This window comes from Barbus barbus (assembly GCF_936440315.1).
Source record: "Barbus barbus genome assembly, chromosome: 22".
Lineage (NCBI taxonomy): Eukaryota > Metazoa > Chordata > Actinopteri > Cypriniformes > Cyprinidae > Barbus > Barbus barbus.
In genome coordinates, this window is record NC_136750.1 from 16,474,304 (window position 1) to 16,502,087 (window position 27,784).

At 36.8% G+C, this 27,784-nt stretch overlaps 1 protein-coding gene across 2 annotated transcripts in view; it reads left to right on the plus strand.

Annotated features, from left to right (window-relative positions):
* LOC306888087 (FERM domain-containing protein 5-like) overlaps window positions 1–27,784 on the plus strand; it is a 120,632-nt gene that overhangs the window by 85,831 nt on the left and 7,017 nt on the right. Inside the window, exons 3-13 of one of the 2 annotated variants that reach the window (XM_079446227.1) lie at window positions 856–898; window positions 2,139–2,217; window positions 6,259–6,356; window positions 7,086–7,209; window positions 9,326–9,413; window positions 10,641–10,729; window positions 14,547–14,610; window positions 14,767–14,858; window positions 18,290–18,364; window positions 20,956–21,024; window positions 21,199–21,305. In XM_079446227.1, the coding sequence (XP_079302353.1) occupies window positions 856–898; window positions 2,139–2,217; window positions 6,259–6,356; window positions 7,086–7,209; window positions 9,326–9,413; window positions 10,641–10,729; window positions 14,547–14,610; window positions 14,767–14,858; window positions 18,290–18,364; window positions 20,956–21,024; window positions 21,199–21,305 (928 nt within the window). Of the gene's footprint in view, window positions 1–855; window positions 899–1,186; window positions 1,321–2,138; window positions 2,218–6,258; window positions 6,357–7,085; window positions 7,210–9,325; window positions 9,414–10,640; window positions 10,730–14,546; window positions 14,611–14,766; window positions 14,859–18,289; window positions 18,365–20,955; window positions 21,025–21,198; window positions 21,306–27,784 lie in introns of those variants that run through there. The other variant, XM_079446228.1, reaches the window with a different exon arrangement.

The following is a 27,784-nucleotide window of genomic DNA, read 5'->3' on the forward strand; positions in this document are numbered from 1 at the left end:
AACAAATTATTAAATGTATATAAAACATTTAAAGATTCTAGATGAACATTCTGTATAGCTCCTGTAAGGAAACACTGTCTATCTCTAGAATTAGAGATCTGTGCTGATCTGTGTTCACTAAGTGCAAACCTGACAAAGCTGTACATACACATACTCTAGAGTTTCTTCATGTCTGTCTTTTTGACTGACCCCCTTTGGGAGCTTTTCGCATTGAGTGACATAAATAATAATGAGGGCATCTAACTGATGCTAGTCTGCTGTAGACAACACACTGGGACAACCTTAGCGTCTACAGAGTGCCCACAATTCCCTTTAGTATGTTCCTAGTTGGCAAAATATGGCACAGATTAGCTGACAGTCCAGAATACGATCATGTGTCAGGGAAAATTTTTACCAAAAAGCTTTTAGATCACTATAATCTGAAATTGAATCTAGCCTGATGCTATTTCTAGACATTAGCCTACTGGCACTAAGACCCAAATATACTTTTTCTCAAATCCAATGGCTTACTTTGGCTGATTTGGCTTATCTGAAGCTGCACACAATAGCAGTGATAGAATCTCAGCATGACGTCGAAGATGTGCTAATGTTTGATGTGCTCCGGAGAAGAAAGAAATGAGATGAAATTATTAATATATCTACCCTGCCCCCATCTCACACTCACACTGATATAAAATCTCTTTACATCTACCCACACAATCTGACCACCTGCTCCTGTGTAATTATGTGTTAGATGAAATATAGATGTAATATGTGTGTACATGTGCTCTGTCAGTATATGTGTGTGTTTGTGTGTGTGTGTGTGTGTGTGTGTGTGTGTGTGTGGAAATAAAACTCTCTCCTCTGTTGTTTTAGCACTGGTTGGAGTACACCAAGTCAATTTCTAAGCAGATGAAATGTAAGTATCATCAGTCAGATCTTATTTATAGTGGGCTAGCTGCCATAATGGAGCGATTAAAAAACAACAGTACTATGGTGACCGTAATGAAGCATGCTTATGGGATTCATGGGTACTATACATTTAGAAATGGTGCAATCTCAAATAGGAGCTGTCATTTGATGAAGTGATGATGTTGTTCTGACATGCAGTGGGTCTGGAAACCTTGTGTTAAACTTTTATATTAGCATCCAGACCAACACACAGTTTTATAATTATGATTATAGCTATCGTCTTTGGTATGAACAGAGCTTTACTCAACACTCACTTTGTATGGTTCTGATCTCAAACAAACTACTGCAAAAACACCTTTCTTAAGGATTGTTTTTTCCATCCTTGAAGCAAGATACATCTACCTGAGAAGCAAAACTGCATAAGATAAGGTTTGTTTTCACATAATTGTAGAATGTACAGAGAAATTTTAAAAGTAAAAAAACAGTTTCCACATTTAATTGTACTTGCTACTTAAAAGTAAAAATCAAAACACACACAGTTGAATTTCTGAAACAGTGGAGAGTTTCTCATTAAAGTTACTTTCATTATAAACAAACACTCTGTTTAATCATAATTTTCCTGACTTCACAAGATGTGAAACTGTAGTCTGTTGAAAGTTGTTAAATGTTAAATTCAGCAGCAGCAGATTTTGTTTGACCTGCGTAATTTGTACTTTGGGGTCCAATTGAAACTAAAAGGCATAAACAGTGAGAATTCAGTTTTACTATTAATTCTCCAAAATATTTTATTATAGTATTGAAACACAGTTACAAATTACTGTATACAAAGTGCAATATATATTCAATTTCATTTTTTTCTTATCCCTATTCTTACTTCCTGATATTTTAGTTATGAACCTCTCAATATTGTGTTAATCTTTTGTTTAAAACTATTTTAATTATAAACATCTCAAAATTAAGTGTTAGATCTATGTTTAAACACCAGGAAAAAAATGTCAGTGGGATAAGAAATGTAAACTTAATTCAGGATATATTCTCTGAAAACAAGTAATATTGCATATTCATACATATTGCAAAATAGCGTAAAGTGTGATGCAATCTTGCTTCTCAAGTAAACTTGTTTTTAAAGATGTTTTGATTAAGGCATTACAGTACACAGTGTGTATATGTATTATATTAAGGCTAAATCAGATTAAGTTTACTGATTGAGACAGTGGTTCTCAACTATGTTAATTTTCTCCACACAGCACAACCTCCATTCACCATGTGTCTGCGGGTAAAGTTCTACCCACCAGATCCTGCTGCTCTAAAGGAGGAGATCACCAGGTATGAGCTGCAACAATGAAAAGATTCTGCTTTTTGCATTCAGTACCTAAGTCACATGATTAAATGGCACCTGATTACAGTGCTGGCTTAGTTTCTCGCATAAAAGGATAGGATTCCTTTAAGAGTAGGCCTAAAGCTCTGCTTGGATTAAGCATTTCAAACCAAACGGCAACAGATGTTTGGCAGCACCAGAAAGCCATTCAACTTTCCTTTATACTGGCTTTGAAACATGTGCTTCTTTTTTGCCCAATATGGCCAGTTTGCTATAGAGTGCTGCATTGATGATGTACTTTTGTTGGCCAACCCATAAATTAGCGTCACACTAATTACCTTGCCCCAAAAATCCAAAAGGATCCAATTGATCCAAAAGGATTTTTCCATGGGTTTTTGCATTTGGGTTTTTGTAGAAAATAAGCTCTGTGATGGTTAGATCTAAGTCTCTAAGCCAGAAATATTAGATCCATCCCCAGACACCAGATCCTGTCAGAAGATAGCCGTTTTGTCTGATATCCTAACAACTAGTCAGAACATATTAAGTGCTTGTTGTCTGAGATCCAATTGTAATGTTATCAAGATTTTTACATGAAAAAACATCATAATTTAGAAGTAATAGGCGGACTGTAGACTCGGAAGTAAACGCCCATCGCTATGATTGGCTAATAGTTGTGTATGTTTGACAGCCTACATCCTTCACAGATGGACACTGCTGTGGTTTCAGTTAAAAACGCATAAATGCCTGTACATATCAGTACAAATGATCTGTAATAACAGACAAAGCAATAGTGATCACGTAATAAAAAGTTACTCACACTTGTTTGGTGCGATATTACTGTCGTATCCAGTATCATATTTCAGTTTCAATCTTTTTGAAAATCTTGTGTCGAATTGTGCCTTGTTTTTAAACAAATCCGTGGTAAAATGAAGTGAACAAAGGACCAAGTTTTTACTGTTATGGTCTGGATCTTCATTAAAAATAATTAATCCACTCTTTCCTAATGTTGGGATCAGAAGGAAGGCAGTAGGGCTGTCAAAGTGGCTGAAAAGCTAAATTCAAATTTTCTACTTAAATATTATCAATATTCGAATTATATTAGAATTTAAAAGGTATAATTGTAGTTGGGGGGGGGGGGGGGGGGGGGGGCTTTAGGCTTCTCTCCTGAGGCCACAAGAGGACTCATCTAGCAAAATATTACCAATGCACGTTTCTTCAAAGCAATAAAATAACACTACTATCTTTGAAAAAAGTGCATAATGTTTAAATGAATGTTTATAAACCATAATTACAACCTGAATTCCGGAAATGTTGGGACATTTTTTAAATTTGAATACAATGAAAGCTAAAAGAATTTCAAATCACATGAGCCAATATTTTATTCACAATATAACATAGATAACATAACAAATGTTTAGAAAGAAAACTTAAAAATTTTATCATTAGTGTGTAATAGTGTGGATAAGCACTCTCTCGTTATTTACACTACATGCACAAATATGTGGGTGGAGCTAAACAGGCAGTGATGTAGAAGCAGGCGTTGATCATCTTCTGCGGAGGTGGTGCTTATCCACACTATCCATAGAGTTTTACATTTCACAAGCTGTCGTTTTGGCAGATTGGCTTCAATATAAGCTGCTTTTAGACTGAGAAAGTTTTGAGTTCTGGGACTTACAGGCTGTTTTTATAGTAAAATTACCTGCTTAAATTTTGATTTCTTAGTTCATGACCACTTTAAAAAACTCTAAACATATACAAGTGCCTATATGACTCTTATCTTGCTGTTACTCTCAAGATTCAAAGCTATTTCTCCCTCACCGCTAAGGAACGATGTATGGTCAGTGACTCCTAACAGATTCCTCTGAATGATACATGATTAGCCTCTAGCAAGCAAAGTCTTGGCTGGCATCACAGTGTCTCTCTCGACCTCTTTCATCCCCTCTTGATCAGTCTGCAATGAGGTCACCCAGAAATTCACAAACTTGACCTGAAACGAGATCTTTTGATACTTCTTATAACCTAATGAGAGGTTGCATTAATGATAGTTTGTACATATAAGTAGCAGACATTAAATACTTTGACATGTGAGCACTTCGCAGTTTGTTCAGGTATAGATTGATGTGTGGAGTAGGGGGAGATGCTAGTGTTTACTGTACTGTGAAATGAAATTCTTGTGGGGAACACAAAGTAATAACTCACGCTGAAATGAGAGGAGAAGCTGGAAAGAGATGTGAAACAAGAGAATGACCATAGAGTTGAAGACAGGAAATTAGATGAGAGAGAGGCAGGTAGACAGAAGGAGCAGAGAGACTAATGAGGGATATGGCTGAGAAATAGAGGGATTATCTGAAAGAAAAGGAGTGAATGGAAGAATTAGCATAGTCCCTGTAAGAGAAAGAAATGTATCCACCTCAAGCAAGGGTGTCGCAGCTGTGTCGCAGCTTTTGTCTCTATATGAGAGAGAAAAGTGATTCTGTCTCTCTGCGCTTTCTTCTGCCATTCATAATTCCACAGTAAATCCATGCTGAGTTTTTCCGTGTTTGGAAATTCTCAGGTTTTAAGAAGAGATTATTGCTCAACACCATGCACAAATATGTCATTAGCTTAATTTCCATGGCAAACAAGTCACTCATGCCCAAAATGCATCTTAGCAATATAGCAAAGCAGCACATGATCCATTCATTATTTAACATCACATCATGCATTGTAAGTTGTCATATTATATCTAAATGATGCTAATGATATGCTATATTTTTTAACATTTGTTTTGAATTTATATTGTTATAGTTTCTTCAAACAAAAGAACAATTCAGACAAATTTTAACTTTTCCTAATTTTTCCTTAATTTCATAATTTTTTTAATATATACTTTTTATGTACTGTACTGATATTTAATATCATTTCTACCATTTTCTTTACATTTTAAACTTACAAGCATAAAAATGACACTTAATTATAACAACTCCCTGATTTAGTGATTTAGTATTATGTTCGTGTTAGTAATATGTGTCCAGTTTCTGTGTTTGTTGGATTATTGGAAAATAACTTGAGTAGAGTGCATATTCCACAGAGCAAAAACAAGCATCTCAGCCCAATACTTTGCCATTTAGCTGTTCCTATATTTGGCTTGTCCTTCTCCAGAACCAAATGACACTAACACATAGAGTGTGTTTCCATAAATGGCAGGTTACAGCTAAAGAAGGAAGCCGATATGTAGGCCAGAAATTGACTGGTGGCTACAGAAATTGCCATTTAGCTGCTGTCACCTAGAGAGAATTCAGGGAACATAATTGCATTTTTAGCTCCTATGGCCTCTTAAGTGAAAAGCTAGCTCTAGCTGGGCTGGCCTACTTTGAGAAGTTAAAGACAAGCATGTCGCTCTTTACTCATGGGACATCTGTTGCACTGAAGGTGAGAAGAGCCAAGTACCAGATTGGGACTGGATTGATTTATGAATAGAAAATGTGACACTGGTGCATGAGGAAGCTCTTGTCTTTATGTAACTGTGCCACAAAGAAGTTTTTCATCACATAAAGCAAATAGTATGTAAATGTTTTGAATGTACTCTTTCCATTCCATTAAAATCTAATCTATGAGCTCTAAATCCATAATTATAAAAAGTAGCATCTGTGTTTATAACATTATACCGCTGTGAGACAGATGTTAGGTCCAGGGACAAAGACGTTTGAGTTTTGCAGTGTTTTTGACTGCTGAAGACTCTCTTTTCCCCAATTTGACAGTTTTTGACACAGCAGTCTGCTTTGGGCATCTCTTCCCAAAAACAACAATCCTGTTCTCAATTCATTCAGGGAGCTCATTTGAACCAAATCAAAGAGAAATATTCAGCATGTTTTGAGAGAGTGTTGAATCCACATACATTTTTTTCTCCTACTGTGAAGTTTCACATAGCACCTCTTTGTCCATCATTATCAGCCCTCATCATTACAGACAAATAGCTTGACATTTAACATTTATTTACATAGTCCAACAAAAATGTGAAGGATAATGGAATGCATGAGGTATTTTCTCACTCTGTACCCTGGTTGCAGGTATCTTGTCTTCCTGCAGATCAAAAGAGATCTGTACCATGGTCGTCTCCTCTGCAAAACGTCCGACGCTGCCATGTTGGCAGCTTACATCTTACAAGGTAACGTAGAATGAACTGTGACCCTCGAATATCTAATATAAAATCTGCGTGATGACTACCATTAAGAAGTTCAAGAAAGATGCAACTTCTATTCTTCAAGGTGTCCTGATGAACTGAAAAGTATCAGGATACAGAAATATTATGCAACACAACTGTTTTCAACATTGATAATTATAAGAAACGTTTGTAGAGCCACAAATCAGCATATTAGAGGATTTCTGAAGGATCATGTGACACTGAAGACTGGAGTAAAGGCAACTGAAAATTCAGTTTTGTTAGAGTTTTAATTTTGCACACTTTTTTCCTTGAAGTTCCAACATTATTTTCAAGTCTACAGAGATGTTTGAGATTCAGTCACATGAGAAGGGAATATAGTGGCTCTAAGGACAGGAAGCACAGTAATGTTCTTTGACAGGTTGGTCAGGGGCATGTTTTGGATGACACTTTTGAATTAAAGATGCACTGTTCCATCACCTCAGAGCACAGACATTGGTCAGGACTTATGGGTACCAAGTGCAGAAGCAAACGGCATATTGAAAATGCTATTACTTGTATGCTAATCCACAAAACCCCACATCCTGCCTACTAAGAGAACATATGGCTCCCAACACTTCCTCTCACAGAGGATATTCATTAAGACAACATGTTAACATGCCCACATGTCAACTAAAATGCGTCTGAGTAACACGGTAGCATGATGAAAGATTGATTTTTATGACTACTTTGCAGCTGAGATTGGAGACTACGACCCAGGAAAGCATCCAGAGGGCTACAGCTCCAAGTTCCAGTTCTTCCCCAAGCACTCGGAGAAGCTGGAAAGAAGGATTGCAGAGATTCACAAGACAGAGTTAATGTAAGTGTAACCTTTCCCCTCCTTTTTCTTTATGTATGGCTCAGGAATTATTGAAATGTCTCTTAAGAATTCCCTTCTCTCTGCTTTTTGTATATTTCTGTACAGTTCTGTTATCTGCTATCAGATTTACTTAGTGTGCGTGTCCTAATGTAAATAATTGAGTTATTTAATTTAACATTTTTTTTTGTCTTTATTCTGACATTTGAAGTTTTCAGTGACACTTAGGTTCATTTTGGTAACATTAAGGCATTGGGTGTCATGAACTACAATGAAAGACATTTATTTTTTAGGTTATATTTTGTTATAAACATGCTATTGTTTATTATTAATTGATGTTCATATTTAATACATTAATGTTAATTTATACAACTTAAAATGTTGAAAATGTAATAATATACACTACCATTCAAAAGTTTGGGGTCTGTTAGATTTTTCTGTAAGGTTTTCATGTTCTCTAAAACTGCTTTTATTGCAAAAATGTGGTAAAACAGTAGTATTTAAAATATTATTAGAATTTAAAATAACAAATTTTATATTTGAATATATATTTTAAAAAGCAATTTATTCCTGTGATGGCAAAGCTGAATTTTCAGCACCATTACTCCAGTCTTCAGTGTCACATGATCCTTCAGAAATCATTCTAATATGCTGATTTGCTGTGCAAGAAACATTTCTTATTATTATCAGTTAAAAACTGCCATTCTGCTTTGTTTTTGTGGAAACCATTTATATTTTTTTCATATTGATATTTATTTAAAAAAATTACTGACCCCAAACTTTTGAAGGGTATTGTGTGTAGAAATGAACATATTTATCCATAAATATTTAACCTTATTGTAAACTTTTACCACAAAGTTTGATTTAGTTTTTAATGCTTCATCCATTGCTAGACTGTATGTGCAAGTTAACTAGACATAAAGACCTGTTTAGTTGACCTTGTGCACTCATTTGAGGTGCTGAAATGATCTTTTCATCTTTTTGTTTATTTCTCTCACAAAGATGCATTCACACACTCGATCACACAATTAGTGTGAAGTCTTGGTCCCCAGTATTGTAGGTCAGAACTGATGTCATTTTAATATGGCACAAAGCCGTAGGCCATCATTGACCAAGCAGTACTTTCTTTCCAAGTTTACATGAGCAAGTCCAAACATAATAGCCCAACGAATGATACACTGGGGGTGGTGATGGCGCAGTGGATAAGACACATGCCTTTGGTGTGAGAGACCCGGGTTCGAATCCACTGTGAGACACCAATGTGTCCCTGAGCAAGACACTTAACCCCTAGTTGCTCCAGAGGCGTGCGACCTCTGACATATATAGCAATTGTAAGTCGCTTTGGATAAAAGCGTCAGCTAAATGTAAACTGTTAAACTGCCAAACAATCATGGGTTTAGTGTTGGTTTTAGTCTATTAATTACTTGCAGGATTGTAATTTGTCTTTAGAAGCAGTTGACTATTCTTATATGGACAGCACATGAAAATAAGACGTTGTGACATCTACACTTTGGAATTTATGGTCACACCAAACTAGATGATCCACCAAACAGGAGCATGATTACTACTGCCCTCTCGTGGTGTGACCGTTCTATGACCAGAGCTGGCCCATCAGTCCAATTATGGAAACTGTTGGGAATGTAGAACGATGCTCCGAAATGATCCAGTAAATCAGTCCTCGAGTCTGTAAGCAATCGCTTTCTCACAGTGTTAAGGGTCGCTTTTCTTCTTTGATTTGCATTGAAATACAAGCCAGGCTGTCTTGTTACATTAAGCTCTTGAATGTTAAATGGCCAGTGCTGAATAAAACATGAACTGGTAAGAGGTTTCCTGGAGTGATGATACTTGAACCGTCTGGTTGGTTTGGTTTTGCTTTCTATTCAAGTGTAAAGTATCAAAATAGATGCATTTCATATTCAAATTAGCATTTTGTTTCAGATGCCTTTTTTAAGTTATAGCAAATGTCCACTTTGCAGGATATGTTGACTACAAAATCACTAGAATGTGGATTCAGTCCAATACCAGGGTATCAGTTCTGAAATGTAATTGGTGACTCTGCTGTGCTGTTGCTGTGGTTGTTCCACCATTGAATGACACAGATGGTGTTTTAATGTTGCAGAGGTCAAACTCCAGAAACAGCTGAGCTGAAGTTCCTGCACAAAGCACAAATGCTTGAAACATACGGCGTGGATCCTCATCCGTGCAAGGTTAGATGACTATATCTGACACATTTACAGCTTTCATCCAAAAGCTATTGTGTAAAAGTTTCTCAAACTTTTATGAACGAAGTACCCTTTTATAATGTCAGAATGTTCAGGAAACACAGAAAAGATTCCCATTTAGATGCTGAAAATCTCTAGAAGCCTCAAGTCACATATAAAAAAAGTTTAATTACTTAGTTCCTTGTGATTTATTTAACTACCCACAATCCTTAAGAGAGATTGAATGATCAAAAGTGACAAAGACAATAATTATGTTACAAAGGATTTCTATTTCAAATAAATGCTGTTCTTTTTCACAGTGTCCATAAAATTTTAAGCAGCATAACCGTTTTCAACATGAAAGTAAATAAGAAATGTTATTTTAGAGGCAAATCAGCATATTAGAATGATTTCTGAAAGATGATGTGAACTTGAAGGCTGAAAATTCAGCATTGCCATCACAGGAAAAAATGACATTTGAATATATATTAAAACAGAAACCGTTATTTCAAAATTTAATAATATAGTGTGATATTTCAGTTTTTTTGTCTTTGTTGAAATAAATGGAGCCTTATTGAGCATGTACATTCTATTTGTACATAGCCTATTTGTATATTATTATTTTATTATCTGTGCCCTGTCCTGTTGCTGTCTTTCTGTTGCACTGTGGAGCTTCTGTCACTATAACAAATTCCTTGTACGTGTAAACACACCTGACTAATAAAGCTCATTCTCATTCTCATGAGACTTCTTTCAGAAACATTAAAAATCCTACCACTTCAAATTTTTGACCATCAGTGTATATTAATATATTTTTTTGCATCAACCATATACAAGAATGCTTATAAAAATAGACTTAATTTAGTTGAACTTATAGTCAGTAGTTTTATATATTTTCGTTACATCTTTGTATATATTCTGCAGATTTATGGAAAATGAATGGGGAAATTGCAGCAAGGCCATGAAAATAGTGCTCTAAGAAACTTTTTCTTTCAGTGAGTGTTTTTTGTCTCCAGTTTGTGAAACGTCTATTGCCAGTACTCTCAACAGTAAAAGCCCAAAACTGCCCATTTTGCTGCTGAACATTAGATTAAGCAACCCTGAAAACAAAACAAAAGTGTGAAGGTTTGATTAAGATCATTCTATATTGTGCTGTATTGAGTCTTCCTGCTCAGTGTCTGCTTGTTGAGAAATTAACGTGATGTGATCCTCCTCTGTCGTTGTTAATCACAGGATGTATCTGGTAACCCGGCTTTCCTCGCCTTCACCCCGTTCGGTTTTGCCGTGCTTCAGGGGAACAAAAGAGTCCATTTCCTCAAGTGGTGAGTGACTAATACTTGCCTCTTTTCCCTACTGAACTTCTATTAACGTCTTCGGGGCTGAGTAAACACAGACATGCATACACGCATGCATCGTGAAGCTGAAAATCATTCTCGCCTAGCGACGGGCTCTGGGTATACAAGTCACAGCTGGTTTTATTATATTGTATTATACATTCCCAGCCAAAAGGGCCTGACCATCTGCCTCTTTCTGAACCGTTAGAGCAGACAGGTGTCCAATTATTCTTCACCAGCTCTCCATCCAGAGGGCATGTTTAAAGTCATCTGGACACAACAAGTCTGTGAAGTCTGGCCATACAAAGAAAAGAGAAATGCATAAAATACTGAACCATTGTGCTGCCTGTTTTTGTTTCAGTGTCACAGGGTTTTGTATTATGTGGTTCAATCTGTAGTGCATGTTTGAAACACACTTAAAGTAAGAGTGAAGAAAGAGTACAATCGTGCAATCTACAGGAACATCTAAAAAAAATTAGAATATCATGAAAAAGGTCAATATTTTTTGTCACTCATTTCAGAAAGTGAAACCCAGATATTATATAGATTCATTACACATAGAGTGAAATCAAGCCTTTATTTCTTGAAATTTTGATGATTATCCGTCTATTATTCCGTCTTTCGGATGAGACGTTAAACCGAGGTCCTGACTTTCTGTGGTCATTAAAAATCCCATGGCACTTCTCGTAAAGAGTAGGGGTGTAACCCCGGTGTCCTGGCCAAATTCCCTCTACTGGCCTTTGTCTATCATGGCATCCTAATAATCCGCATTCAATTGATTGGCTCTATGACTCTCTCTGCTCTCCACCAATAGCTGGTGTGTGGTGAGCGCACTGGCGCCGTTGTACTGTGGCTGCCGTCGCATCATCCAAGTGGATGCTGCACACTGGTGGTGGTTGAGGAGAGACCCCCCCTCATGATTGTAAAGTGCTTTGGGTGTACAGCAATACACAATAAAGCGGTATATAAATGCATCATTCCTTCATTCATTCATTCATTATGGCTTACAGGTAATGAAAACACAAAATTCAGTGTCTCTGAAAATTAGAATATTACATAAGATCAATAAAAAAAAGGATATTTTAAACAGAAATGTCAGGCTTTGTTAATTTCTATGCACTCAATACTTGGTTGGGCCTCTTTTTGCATGAATTACTGCATCAATGCGGCGTGGCATGGAGGCAATCAGCCTGTGGCACTGCGCCGGTGTAATGGAAGCCCAGGTTGCTTTGATAGCGGCCTTCAGGTCATCTGCATTGTTGGGTCTGGTGTCTCTCATCTTCCTCTTGACAATACTCCATAGATTCTCTATGGGGTTCAGGTCAGGTGAGTTTGCTGGCCAATCAAGCACAGTAACACCATGGTCATTGAACCAGCTTTTGGTACCTTTGGCAGTGTGGGCAGGTGCCAAGTCCTGCTGGAAAATGAAATCAGCATCTCCATAAAGCTTGTCAGCAGAAGGAAGCATGAAGTGCTCTAAAATTTCCTGGTAGATGGCTGCGTTGACTGTGAACTTCAGAAAACACAGTGGACCAACACCAGCAGATGACATGGCAGCCCAAATCATCACTGACTGTGGAAACTTCACACTGGACTTCAAGCAACATGGATTCTGTGCCTCTCCAGTCTTCCTCCAGACTCTGGGACCTTGATTTCCAAATGAAATGCAAAATTTACTTTCATCTGAAAAGAGGACTTTGGACCACTGAGCAACAGTCCAGTTCTTTTTCTCCACAACCCAGGTAAGACGCTTCTGACGTTGTCTCTGGTTCAGAAGTAGCTTGGTAGCCCTTTTCCTGAAGACGTCTGAGTGTGGTGACTCTTGATGCACTGACTCCAACTTCAGTCCACTCCCAAGTGTTTGAATCAGCTTTGCTTGACAGTATTCTCAAGCTTGCGGTCATCCCTGTTGCTTGTGCACCTTTTCCTACACTGTAAAAAAAAATCCGTAAAATTTACAGAAAAAAACTGGCAGCTGTGGTTACCAGAATTCTACCGTAAAAAATACGGTAGCAACATTTTAGGTTTTACGGTTTTGACTTAAATTTACAGTTAAATACCGTAATTTCTTTAACTGATATAAACTTAATATATCAACCTATTAAAGTACTGAAATCTGTTTTGTTCCTTTGAAATACACTGATAACCACCAAATGCAGGTGATGATGAGAAAGTCACATGATGAGCCAAAACCCATCACAAGCAACTTTTAAACAATAGCATATACAGAAGGTGCACAGTGTCATTCACACAAGCACTAAACACCATCATGGTGAGACTCATTAAACTGAAATATGCTATAAACATTAATTGAACAACATTAGATGTAACATACAACCCTAATAAACATAACCGATAAGAAAAAACTAAGAAGAAACAGTTATTTCAAAGAAAAAAACGTCAAATTCAAACAGAATTTGAAATGGAATGCAGGGAATTCTGGGAACGTCAGTTTACGGTTTTTCCCTATAAATTTTACAGGAACTTTCCGTTAACCATGTAACAGGTTTTTACCGTAGCATTTTCACAGTTTTTTACCGTTAAAATCACGATCATTTTTTACAGTGTACCCAAATTCTTCCTTCCAGTCAACTTTGCATTTAATATGCTTTGATACAGCACTCTGTAAACAGCCACACCTTTCAGTAATGACCCTCTGTGACTTACCCTCTTTGTGGAGGGCGTCAATGTTCGTCTTCTGGATCATTGCCAAGTCAGCAGTCTTCCCCATTATTGTGGTTTCAAAGAACAAGAGATACCCGGAATTTATACTGTAGGGATGGTCATTAATTGAAACTCAAATGTAAATATTCTAATATTTTGAGATACTGATTTTTGACTTGACTTTGTCATGAGCTGTAAGCTCTAATCATCAAAATTAAAACCAAAAAAACATTTGAAATGTTTTACTTTACATGTAATGAATCTAAAATATATGAAAGTTTCACTTTTTGAAATAAGTTGCAACTTTTTCATGATATTAATTTTTTTTTAGATTGTAATCATTGTAATTAAATAAAATGAGCTCATGTAATTCAGTTTGTAAACATTTTGTCAACTAATTTGTTTGATTTAATGCATCTGTAATAAGACTTCATGAATAATACATAATTGTCATCTTCTTCTGTGACATCATTGTCTCTCTCTCTCTCTCTCTCTGTGTGTGTGTGTGTGTGTATATATTTTGTGCATGCATGTACTATCGAGTGTGTGTGTATACATACATATATATATATATATATATATATATATATATATTCAAATAATACATATAAAACAGATAGATAGAAAGAACAACATGGACAATGATGTTACATTTAAAAATAACAATTTTCATGTTATTAATTTATTCTCTATCTATACATAGATAATTATTTATTTCTTTATTTATATACAATTGTTTATACATATTTTACTACATATGTATAAACTACATATAATATTTACTTTTTATAACATTTGTGTGTGTATACAGTATATCACAGAAGTGAGTACACCCCTTACATTTTTGTAAATATTTTACATTTTCACTTAGGGGTGTACTCACTTTTGTGGCCAGCGGTTTAGATATTAATGGCTGTTTGAGTTATTTTGAGGGGGCAGCAAATTTACACTGTTATACAAGCTGTACACTCACTACTTTACATTGTAACAAAGTGTCATTTCTTCAGTGTTGTCACATGAAAAGATATAATAAAATATTTACAAAAATGTGAGGGGTGTACTCACTTCTGTGAGATACTGTATTCTAAATTTATACACATTATAATATCTTAATATATGCATTCTTCTTCCACTTGAACAGGAACGAGGTGACCAAACTGAAGTTTGAGGGAAAGACTGTCCATATATATGCAAATCAGAAAGAGGTGAGAACACAAAATATGCCAACATTGGTGAAGTCAAAGATAATTACTATATACCAAATTGCCTTATGATTATGACACAATCTGTGAAATTTTAATAACTCCCTTCAACGACAGTGCCGCATATGTGATCCTTTAATGACTTTTTGTTACGCACAGGACAAAAAAATAATCTTGACATACTTTGCACCAACTCCAGAGGCCTGCAAGCACCTTTGGAAATGCGGTGTTGAAAATCAAGCCTTCTACAAGTGAGTTTTTGCACTGCTCCTTCCTTCGAGATTAATATATTTGTTTGGTTAGACAGGTGTGATGCTTCTGAAAGGGCAACTGCACAATAAACAAGTTCCAGAAATAATTAGTCCCTTTTTGGCTCTTCCTAATTGCAAACACTGTCATTTCGTCTCGCCAGAGGATGATATTTAAGACTGGTAAATAAGCTGACTAATAACTAATAATGCAAGATACTTCTGCAAGTGTCTGGACACTTACATCTAGATGCATCACTGTTTTTATCTCGTGGGGGTCATCTAATGGAACAGCCACGTGTTGAGAATGACCTTTACCGCATGAGCAATGATAGATGCGTTCTGCTAGCTCCTCCAGAGGGATGTCCGTGCGCATTTCAGTCACAGTTGATTGTACGTGTCCTTGGCCACGCCATGGGAAGTGTTTAAAGTGACGTGCAGCTCGAGGCAGACCGCAGTGTTTCAGGTTTCTAAAAGGAGAGCCCAGTTTCATAACACGGCGAGCCACCGCTGGCTTTTGTCTCTGTTTCATGATGAACGATTTTGGCTGACTGAGGTGACATCTTAGGAACAAGAGTCTGATTCAGCGCTCATCATGAAGTGTGGGAAAGCTCAATTTAGGTGAAGGGAATGGTGTAATCACTGATTAGGCAAGGTGTCGTATCAAAACTGAATCTACATGGTATTCCAAGTCTGACTGAATTCCTTCCGCTGGGGCAAAGAGAAATTTGTTGCTGTAGTTAAAGTCCCCTAGAGAAGGGGAATTTGTGGCAGGTGAAGGCAGATGATAATTGAATAGTGGGTTTTATGATTCACATAAAGGCCATCTTTGGGGAAGGAGATTCCACACCTGGTGATGAAAAGCCTGAATCAAATGTTCACCAGAGACTGTCCGAGTCAGAACACTCAAGCTCAGCCTGAGGTTTCAGTCACTAGCAGGGTTAGATAGAAAATATGTAATAGCTTTACCAAACCAAACATTTTGAGCATGTCAGTGGGGTAGGTGATATGACAAAATATGACTTAATACATTTATTTAATTGTAATGTGATATAATGTTGTTTTGCTTGGAGTTCAACAAACTTATTTCTATCATGACAACTGTCTGAGGGTTTAGTATGGTAATGTACATGACAATGTTAATGTGTTTGGTCTTGGCGGAATAGATCTGCTGCTGTTGCAGAGCAACAGGGGCGTGTCTACGTGGTGGCCAGGGGTGGCACCGGCCCCCCCTGAAATTTGGCTGGCCACCCCAGGTGCCCCCCCTACCAGATGTCTTGTGATAGGCTTGTTTTTAGTTAATTTCTAACTGTATCTGGCTTATCTTGGCATGTGTAGGCAGCTGCCTAGGGCCGCTTTCTTCTCTTCTTTATTAATTTTAGGCATTTTAGCGTGATCTAAATGACAGATGTCGAGAGCGCATAATGTTACGCGATCATGTAATGCGCGAGCACGAATCTCTCCACTCGCAAGCGGATTTCCTTCACTCGCACAAAACTGGACGTGTGCTTTTAAATCTACATTGTTCTTTTATGAATTGGCTCGGGTCTCATTCAGATATTGTGAGTATGCTCAAATGTTATCCTCGCATCACTGAAGACCTTTTTTATTCTAATTCAAGTGAAGAGTAGGCTTTTCTCACTAAATGGAAGCAAGCTGAATATAGCTAGCCTTCTCTAGTTATTAATTTTATTAATACTTATTTTAGTTAAGTGCTTAAATTGTAAATAAGCATTTATTAAATTATTTTATGTAGTACATTTGTATTTTGTTGTTTTTGTATAGTTATAGAAGCATATCAACCAGGTTCCAGAAGTAATCACTAAGGCTGCTTCTGAAATAAGTGGGGGTGCTCTCTTAATGCATATTTTCACATATTTTGTCCCTTCTATTGCTATCAATATGCTGCTACTTCGAGAGCGAATCCCGCATAAATATACAGATGTCATTCCCAAAACTTTGCAACGTGTGTGTGGGCCAAACACAAAGTTCTACATTTTAAATGGATTGCTTAGAAAGCTCGCAAAGAGTGCTCATAACCAATAAAGCTGTAACTCTTTGTTCTGTTACACACAAGTGTGTAAAGTTCTGTGAGGACCAATGAATCTCACACTGTGCAATTAATAGCCTATATAATATAGGCCTATTAACATCGTGTATCCAACCCCTCCCCCCGGCCACCCTCTTTTAAGGCAGTGCCCCAGACTGGCCCCCCCATTTAAAATGCTCTAGACACGCCCCTGCAGAGCAAGTACCGAAACTTCCTACTGCCAATACATCCATAACATGCTGCTGTGAGCATGTAAGAATAACTGCTGCTGCACATATATGAAATAACCCCCATATGTAGCATACATTAATCACCCCGTAGCAGATCTATACAGGTGGAGCTGGGGAAAGTGAAGGGTTTCTGAAGCACGCTGCAACTGCTACAGCAAGCACTAGCCAAGTATTTGAATGTTGAGCAGCAAGCTCATTGACTGCTGATACATAAAGAACCAATCAGCTGCGCCATGTGATAATTATGTCATATTGAGTTAGACCTATCATACTGCGCCATCTTGAGTTTCATGACAGAACTTTGGATATGTATTTATTAAATACTTTTAAAAATAATTTGAAGTAAATAATGTATTAAGCATTTCTGAATTAAATTAATTAAATTCAATTTAAAAGTAGTTAATCACATTAAGGTAATTTCCTTTTTTATTTTGGAAGTTTATGAATGCAAACTAAGAAATACGATTATTCATAACAGTCGATAAATGTAAAGCAGTTTTTTGCACAAATGCCTGACAGATTCATGTAATTTTTGAGTTAAAAACAAAAGACTGTCAAATTTATACAGGAAATTTAAAAGAAATTCTGAATTATGATTGGATGAGTGGTATTTGAAGTCATACATTGTAGCTACTGTAATATACGCAAACCTGTGTCCACACATCAATGAAATGTTATGTTAATTTAATTTTACAACATTTGCAAATAAAATTTCAACATTTCTTACATAACTTAGGTACATTAATTAGGCCTAATTAAACCCCTAAGGTACATTTTTGTTATTTTTATTCAAATAAAATTGAAAAGGGCTATGATACTTCTACCAGAGTAATTTTTTTAGGGTATCTGAACATGTACACCAAGTACTTGTTTGTGGATATCGTCCACCACTGCATATAACTCTAAATACATATTCATAAAATTAATCTAAAAACAATTCTAAAGAATCTTAGAAAATTTGAAGATATTTGATAACAGCAAAGTCATATTTTTGCTTAAAAGAGTTAAGAGAAATGATTCTTAATTCAGACTGTGTAGTTTTGAAATACTGAGTTGTGTTATCCTTTTTGTTTGACTTCTAGTTTCATACAAATGTGTAAATGTGTTTTTTCTGCATGTCTAGAGCTTAATCATTCCTCTCTGTCCCTCGTCAGGCTGGAGAAGTCGAGCCAGGTTCGTACGGTGTCCAGCAGTAACCTGTTCTTCAAGGGGAGTCGTTTCCGCTACAGGTAAGTGTGGACAGACAAACAGACACAGCACAGGTCACTGCCGATGGATCGCCACAGCCTCAGGGGTCCCTGCTCCAAAAACAGCCTGCTGTCCTCATCACGGTCACATGGAGGTGACTGCTTTGGAGCCAATGCACCACAACCTGCTGCGGATGGAGCTGTTCACACAGGCCACCTTTTAGACACAGATGTTTACTTAATAACTGCAATTGTAACAGATGAATGGAGCCAACTGGGCAATTAAACAAACAGCACGATCAATTATTATAGTGGGCTCTCAGGCTCAAACACCTCATTAGGAAATTGATAACAGTTATTTTCTCACTCCTATGTAAGGAGATTAGGGATTTTAAGGCATTAAAGGACTCCGCTGAGAGGTTTTGTTTAAAGAGAAGTAGGTCAGTCACAGCCTGAGAGGCAGAGATTGAGTTAAGAGAGGGGACTCAATAAGGTTAATCTAATTCCTGAGCTTCATGGACTCTAGTTGCAGCGGTCACCATTCCTCACAGTCACAGGGATCACAATTCCCACCAAAATGCCAGCAGTTTGAATGTGGCTGGAAAGCGTAGCTATTTTATCCTCAATGGTTGAGCTGTTTTCTTTTGGTATATACAGTGAGCAGGTATTTTCTAATATAGTGTAATGTAATATAATATATTTTAGATTTTGGTTACACTATAAATAATATAGCTGCAAGCAGCGATTACCGGGGCCAAGCCCGCGAATGGCCCATAGCGCGGCGCAGAGCGGGAAGAGCGTAAAAATAGAACGTACATAGAAAAAACAGATAGGTTCAGAAGCACAGAAGTTCAAAATTGGGATGAGAACGAACAAACACATGCTTCTGATTCAAGACGAACACGAACGGAAGATCCAACATCTGGAACAAAAGCAATGTTTGCACCGCTTCTGGTCACAGGACATCTTGCAGTCTGGGCTTGTGCAAACCGGGATTCAAGCCCACAACCTGAAAGGTTCGGGGGCCAGCGGCTTAGCAGAGTGCGCCACTCAGTCGGTGCACGTATGACAGGCTGGCGAGGAGAGGTTTAGGTGTGAAAATGGGCTGACAAAAAAGTTGTTTAATATTTTAAGCAGCGTAACACATAAGTAAAGTTAATTGTAACGCATCTTATGGTTAATTCGATAGCTGAAGAGTCACATTAAACAGAAGGGTAATTGTTTAGCCTGTAACTTAGAAGAATTTTAAGATTACTAGTATGAGTCAACAAATTTCAAAATGGCGGACACGTGGTTCAACCAATCCTGGCAAAATTGACATCCTTATAATTTTCTGACTGTTCAAAAGTTATAAGTGAAAATGTGAATTTTTGGTATCTCAAGACCCATAGGTGGCGCTGTTCCCAACTTTGGCATGGACCCTCAGATTATGGGGTTGATGAAGCGTACCAAGTTTAATTTCGATTGATCAAAGTTTGGCCGAGATACAGCCTCTGAACCAATTTTGGGTCAACCTTGTTAAGTTCACAAAATCATAACTTTTGAACAAAGCTAAATAAAAAAATCTGTTTAGTCATGTCTGTGCAGCTCAGTCCAAAGATCATCTGAGCCTATTTTGGGAAGAATTAGATTATTTTGAAGGAGGAGTAGCAAAAAATGGCCGCTACTGTAATGGGTCTTAATGTAAGCTATTGAATGTGATGAGCATGAAGATCAATCAGGTGTACTAAGTTTCATTTTTCTAGAACAAGGGGTTCAGGAGTTATTACCATTTCAATGTTGAATTTTTGAACTGGTGGTGGCGCTATAGAGTTGGTTCTAGAGACCCCAAAGTTGGTCAGATCACTATTCATGGCCATCACTACAAGTGTGCCAAATTTCATAATTTTCCTATGTTCCCTTCGTAGGGCTGCCATAGACTCCCATTGGACGAAAAGAAGAAGAAGAATAATAATAATAAGAAAACATACAATTACAATGGGGCTACAGCTCCTTTGGGGCTTGGTCCCTAACAAGGAGAATTTTATATATTTGTTTTAAATATATTTGAGATATTTCTGATATAATATATTTTATTTTGTGGTTACAGTATGAATGCAAGGAGAATTTTAGATATTTCTGAAATAATAAAATAAAATATATTATATTATATACATTTTAGTTTTTGGTTACAGTATAAATGCAAGGAGAATTTTAGATATTTGTTTGAGATATATTTTAGATATTTCTGAAATAATAAAATAAAATATAATATTATATAAATTTTATTTTTTGGTTACAGTATAAATGCAAGGAGAATTTTAGATATTTGTTTGAGATATATTTTAGATATTTCTGAAATAATAAAATAAAATATAATATTATATAAATTTTATTTTTTGGTTACAGTATAAATGCAAGGAGAATTTTAGATATTTGTTTGAGATATATTTGAAATATTTCTGATATAATAAATTTTAGTTTTTGGTTACAAATAAAATACAAGGTTTGCTTTGGTCCACTTAAAGAGGTTTTTATGTATCTTTTTAGTTGCATATTTATGGGTATTTAATTTGATAAGGGAAATTATGCCAAAATATTTCACTCTAGCAGGGGGAACTGGGCACGTCAGTTGTTTTTTTGTTTAATTTCAGTGGAAGAGTAGCCAAAGAGGTAATGGAGCAGAGTGCAAAAATTAAACGGGAACCTCCAGAAATACACAGGTATGCATGAGTGCGGATCTGTTAACTTTATAATTGTTCACACTGGGTCACATTCTTTTGGTTTTGTGTTTTGTATGCATGCATGCATGTCCAGTAAGACTGATGTCTGTAGTCATAGGACGTACTGTAATGTGATGAATGGGTGTGTTGATACAGTACTGTATGTGGTCACAGGGCTGGCTTGGTGCCCAGCAGAAGCTGTCCATCCATCACGCATGGGCCGCGGCTGAGCAGTGTCCCGCGGACCCGCCGGAGAGCTGTACACATATCCATCATGGAAGGTGAGAGTCCAGTTCAACCCATTAACCTGAGTTCAGCTTTACGCTGAAACCCTGAAACCACAGGCAGAGCACTAAATGTCAAAGCACTAAATGGTTTGTAATATCATCAAAATGCTGTAGAAAATGGCCAACTTATAATACAGCAACATATAATTTATAAAAAGAGGGCAATTTATGCTTAAACAACAATATAATATAAAGGCACTCAAGAAAACTATAACTATAACACGTCCAATGAAAGTTATTGTTGGGAATATTTTAGCGTGTTTTTGTAACTTATGTTTTAGATATTTGTGTTGCAACCAGTGATTTTTTTTTTTACTATGCATATATGTATGTATGTATGTGTGTGTGTGTGTGTGTGTGTGCGTACATGTGTGAGTGTATAACACAGTTTTTATATCAGTTTTTAAAAATTTGTTTAATTCTATTTACAATTAATTTTTATATAAAAATAATGAATTATACATTTTTGCCTTTTGTGTGTTTTTGAAAGTATACAGTGTGTGCATAATTATTGTTAAGTTGATATTCTGATCATATTTTTTTTCCAAGCACATTTTACCAATTCGAAACCTCAACAATCTTAATAACTGCTAATCATTTTGTATTTAATCATTTATAAGTGATATATATTTGTCCATGAAGGCTGGAAGTGGAAATCTCCTTATATTCAAGTGTGCATAATAAGCAGGTTTTCTTTATAGATAAAATGAGCCAAAAAGAGATATGCCTTGGGCTGAAAAGTCAAAAATTATTAAATGCCCATGAGGAGTTGGTAAAATGTGCTTGGAATACAAATATGATCAGAAAATCAACTTGCATAACAATTATGCACACACTGTATATTTTATGTAAAAGGTATAAAATATTAAGTAAAAAGATTTATCATTAGTTTTTATATTTTTCATAATTTTTTAAAAATAAATTTATATCATTTGTTTCATATATGTGTGTGTGTGTGTGTAATTAAAATTGTATTTTTATTTATTTGTATTATATTTTAATTATTTTTATAAATTAATATAATTTAAAAAATATATGAATATAATTTTTATTTCCTAAAAATATTTTACTTATAAATGTATTTAATATAAATAAAGATTTTATTTTTTTTACGCGCACGCCCTCACCAAAGTTCACAAGTTGACCGCATGCTGTAATATTAGGTTGAACCGGCCGTCACTTAGAGGAGTGGAGATGCAGGTGCTCCTGTCAGTCACACCACTCTATTTCTGTGCCAGCTGTGTACAGTCAGTACTAACACTTCCCTGTGGCACCAGCTGTGCCATCTTGTCCCACCCATCCAAGGCTTACCGGTGTCCTCTGCCCACCCCTTCATTCTGGGTCTCATCTAATGAGCCCGACTGTTAGACTAGAATCACAACAGAGCACTGCCCTCTCTCAATATGAGTACACTCTACATAGACAGTGTGGTTAAATCTCTGGTCACTGTATCCTCTCTGTGATTCAACACAGAAAAGACCATCTTAAGATGTTGTGAAGAGCTCTTGTCTGTAGTGCGATCAGCTCAGAGAACTGGGGAGGATACAGTCAACTATCCTGCATGTGCTGACTGTGAGTCTTCAAGGAGTATTAATACCCTCCTCTGAAAATAGACAGGACCTTTCTCGCCATTTAAGTCACTGGCTGTAGAAGGGAGGAGGAGGTGAGAAGCCTGGGTGGGGTAGGATTGGCCACTGCCATCTTGGGTGCCTACTCTGCCGTTTACCAGCACAGCCAAGCCTTCGGTGGAAATAGGGCACCGGTAACCGCTAAAGAGGTCTAGCAGCTGCAGACGTTTGCTTTTCGGAGATAAACATGGTGAAGTGCCTAATCCGCATCACCACCCGGGTGAACGTCCACCTGCGCATGATCAACCATTGCTATCGGGATGTAAAGGTTCGGGTGCTGAGTTTGGGGCCTCGTATGCTGGGAAAGGCCCTGGGTGTGCTGCCCCTTTACCCAGCCCTCACGGGGCAGCAGGACCAGCTGCGGGCATCACCTTTGCCCATGACTTCACCATCTTATGCAGTGCCCTCCACAGCTTTAGGTAAAGTCTAATGTGTGTTTGCTTGTGCACCAGATTGATTTTTTTATTATTAGGTTTTACTGAAGGTCTTTTTCAGTAAGATGCATTTTATTTCTGCTTGGGTTTGATGAAATCGGATTAGGTGGGTTAGAATTAAAAGAGGCAGGTAATGGAATTTCTGTTGGTGTTGCTGAGATGGTGTTTGTTGTCAGTTAAAAAAGCTCTTTGAGGTGTGAAGTGCTTTAATTCTAAAGAACATGCATTGCCGCTCAAACGTTTGGGGTCACTAAGATTTTATTTTTCTTAAAGAAATGGATGCTTTTATTGAGCAGGGATGCATTAAACTGATCAAAAGTGACAGTGAAGACATTTGAGCTTTCTGTTCATAAAAGAAAGTTATTAAAAATATTAAGTAGCAAAAGTGTTTTCAGCTGTGATAATAAGAAATGTTTCATGAGTACTAAATCAGCATAAGAATGATTTTTGAAGAATCGTGACACTGAAGACAGCTTTGCCATCGTAAGACTAAATTACATTTTGAAATATATTAAAATAGAAAAGTTATTTAAATTGTAGTAACGTATTTCACAATATTACTGTGTACTGTATTTTTATTAAATACATGCAGCATTGTTGAGCATATTTTCATTCAAAAACATAAAAAATATTACCGCCCCCAAACAATACTGTAAATTTTATTTGAATTATTCGGGTAACTTTTATATGATACTGCAGTTGCAAAGAGAAGTTGGAATTATCATTGGAATTTTAAGCATTAGCTATACATAAAAATGCAGACAAACACAATCATAATCTTGTTTGGATTGTGAACCTACAGGCTAATCTTTTCTTTAAAGAGCAATTGGAGTCGATCAATGAGATGTGTTGATTGAAGATACTCTACCTCACTAAGAAACGTTTGGTTATTGACAGAATCAATAAAAGGTTCTTCATATGTCCTGATCATAATTAATAGTGCATGTTAGAAACTTGAAAGCTGTAGAACCATTCTTGGCAAGGGAGGCAGTGCCTCCTCAAAATATTGGATGAGAAAAAAAATTGTGGGACAAAATAAAACAACTTACAAAATATAACATTGAAAAGTGTATAAATCGCTCTTTTTTTTCTAAAGAAACATTGTCCAACAGCGATACCAGTAGGTAAAGCTACAACAGGAGTCTGTGTCTCTCTTGCTTCCCCTGAGCACCAGGGCTCGAATTGAGGGGGGATGGCAAAAAAAGACAAAAAGCATCCCCTCTTTAGAACCTCCATCCCCCCTTACCATCCCCTTTGGATTATTAATTTTGTGTATTAAGTAAAACTTATCATACACATAAAATGTTAAAATTCTCTACTTATGATGATTCACGAACTAAATAACGGCGATTGGCCAATCAGAACTTGGTACTGTAACAACTGTAACTGTAACTGCATGAGCAGAAGCAATTTCATCATTTTTCGCGCAAAATGGTTCAAGCGCAACTTTTGAAGTTCTTTAAAAACAAGACAACAGAAGGCATGATTTTTCCTTGATTAGACATTATCCTTGATTAAGAGACGATAGAAGAGCTGACATTATCCAACTTTGAGGGGGAAAAAAAACACGTCTTGAGAGTCCAAAAGCATTCACTGTGCGATGAAGCCCATTAGAATACAGTTAGAATGCCCTTATAATTCCAGCAATGAAACAAAAAAATACCCATGTATGAGTTTTTACGTTTTTATATTCATTGCACAAGCAATTTTCTGTATATCAGCACATATACGCGAGGCTGCGAACACAAATGTGCCATTAGTTTTAAGTTTATACAACAGTGCATAGCAGCACGGTGTTTCATCCTGTGAATGAACCAGTTTTTGAACGAATCGAGTGAGCCAGTGATTCAGCGGTCCATTCAGATGGTCTCACTTGTTTCATTTCTATTGAATGAGCCGTTTTGAATGAATTGTTTGATATGAATAATTCAGTCATAAGTTGCTGCCAACTGGTTTTATTGTCATATTTATTTATCCATGACAGACCTAAACCAGCCAAGGTGCCAGCACAAAAACACATTCAGAATCAAAAAATTAATAAAAATTAGACCAATTTTGTAATCATTGTGTAAAATTAGCCACAGGACCAACAACACCTAACGTGATTGGGACGTGAATTTACATTTGATTAAAAAATAAACTTTGATGACTTTGCCTCTGCATGTTAGAACACTGCACACCTCTGATTCCTGGGTATTCATTAATCCACAATCTGCAAGTGTAAGACAAACAGTGCTGTTACTAATTTTTCAAGGAGTTGCCATCCTGCAAACATCACAACAAGACTGAAATGCAGCTGAAAAAAGAACTGCAGGAGTTGCAGAAATGAGCAGCATAATGTTTGAAGGACTGCAGCCTGAAACTAAAACCTGATTCCAGCTGTGAAGCATGGTGAGAGAAGGACGATAATATCAGGGTAGCTGTTCATCACCTGAAGCTCGGTGCTACAAGAAGACGTAGATACAAGAAGTAATTGACCACTGGAACTGCTTTCACAGAAGAAATTGTGCTCTCAGTCCAGACATCAATTCTATGGATGCACTATGCTGTGACACGAGCTGAAGAGAGCATTTAACACACAGAACACCATATATATGAACTGAAGAATTAAAGAAACAATTTTAAAGGGATTTCCAAACTACAGTACTAATAGATGGAAGCTATTACTGCTAAAGAAGATTTAACAGTCAGTTAGTTAATGCTCACATTTCAAGGTTCACATTTTACTGTCTGGTCTGTAAATGTTTAAACAGCGTTTTCAGTATTGGCAAATACAAGTAAAGTAGATTACTTTATTTTAACCTGATTGGAGAGCAGTGCACATTTTTTGAGATGGTCCTCACTGCAGAACACAAGATCCAGAGGGTGTGGTTGGATCTAGATCCAACTCCTCCCACCTTACATTTACCTAAACCTACCCGTCTCCACCTCCTGATCCCTAAACCCATCCATCCCCACCCCTAAACCTACCAATCTCCACCCCCTAGATGTAGATCCAACCCCGCCCCCTGGATCTTTGTTCTGCAGTGAGGGGCTACTGCATTTTTCATGAATTATTAATGCAGAAGTACAGGTAAATACAAAGGCTTCGCAAGCTTTTTCTCACAACCGTATGCTTATATTTCAAGTAAAACCTGAGCTGTTCAATTCCAGAGTTCTTTAAACTCAGATAAATGAGAGCTGAGTTCAGCTTCATGCACTAAAGTAGATGTGCTTTCATGTGTGACCATTTTTCTCTTTGGCAGGATGTTTAATATTGTGAATGAGAGGCCTTTGGTTGAGCAGTAAAATGTCACATCGTCAAAAGATGAAATCCTAATCTCTCCACATCAGAATAGAGATGTAACATATCTGCAATGACACGGTCAAGAATCTAATGCTCAGCAAAACTCGTATGCTTCTCTGCTTTGGGTTCCTTGAGGAAAAGGGTATGCGAGAAGGATTTATGCAAGATTTGCAGCATCCTCACTTTGTGGCTTCTGTGGTCACTTGCTGTGACGAATCCTCTTAACATCATGGTGTTAAAGTTATGTTTAAGAACAGAAATATACATCCCCTCTCAGATGAATTCTGTATATCATGTAACTTCTGTACTGCATTATAATAGACTGGTATCACAAAACCTATTTAATGCCTTTCTAAGTTAGTAGCTATTTAAGATTGTGTGCTATACACAGTCATGGCCAAAAATATCTGCACCCTTGGTAGATATGATCAAAGAAGTCTGTGAAAATTAATCTGCATTGTTAATCCTTTTCATCTTTTATTTAAAACATTCACAAAAATATAACCTTTCATTGGATAATAAGATTTTAAAATGGGGAAAATATCATTATGAAATAAATGTTTTTCTCTAATACACATTGGCCACAATTAACAGCACCTTTTTATTCAATACTTTTTGAAACCTCCATTTGCCAGTATAACAGCTCAAAATTTTCTCCTATAATACCTGATGAGGTTAGAGAACACCTGACAAGAGATCAGAGACCATTCCTTCATCCAGAATCACTCCAGATCCTTCAGATTCACAGCTCCTGACGGTGCTTCTTCTCTTCAGTTCACCTCACTCATTTTCTACAGGGTTCAGGACAGAGGACTGGAATGACCATAGCAGATGATTGGTTTTGTGTACAGTGACCCATTTTGTGTTGTTTTTGAGGTTTATGTTTGGATTATTGTACGGTTGTAAGATCCAAACATGGCCCTTTAAAAGATTTCTAACAGTCAGTCCATTGTTGATTTTTTTATCTGTTGGTATTTGATAGAATCCATGATGTCATGTGTCTAAACAAGATGTCCAGGACCTCCAGAAGAAATATAGGCCCACAACATCAACAATACAGCAGTATATTTCATTGTACACATGGGGTACTTTTTATCCCTGTGTTCACCAAACCCATCTTGAGTG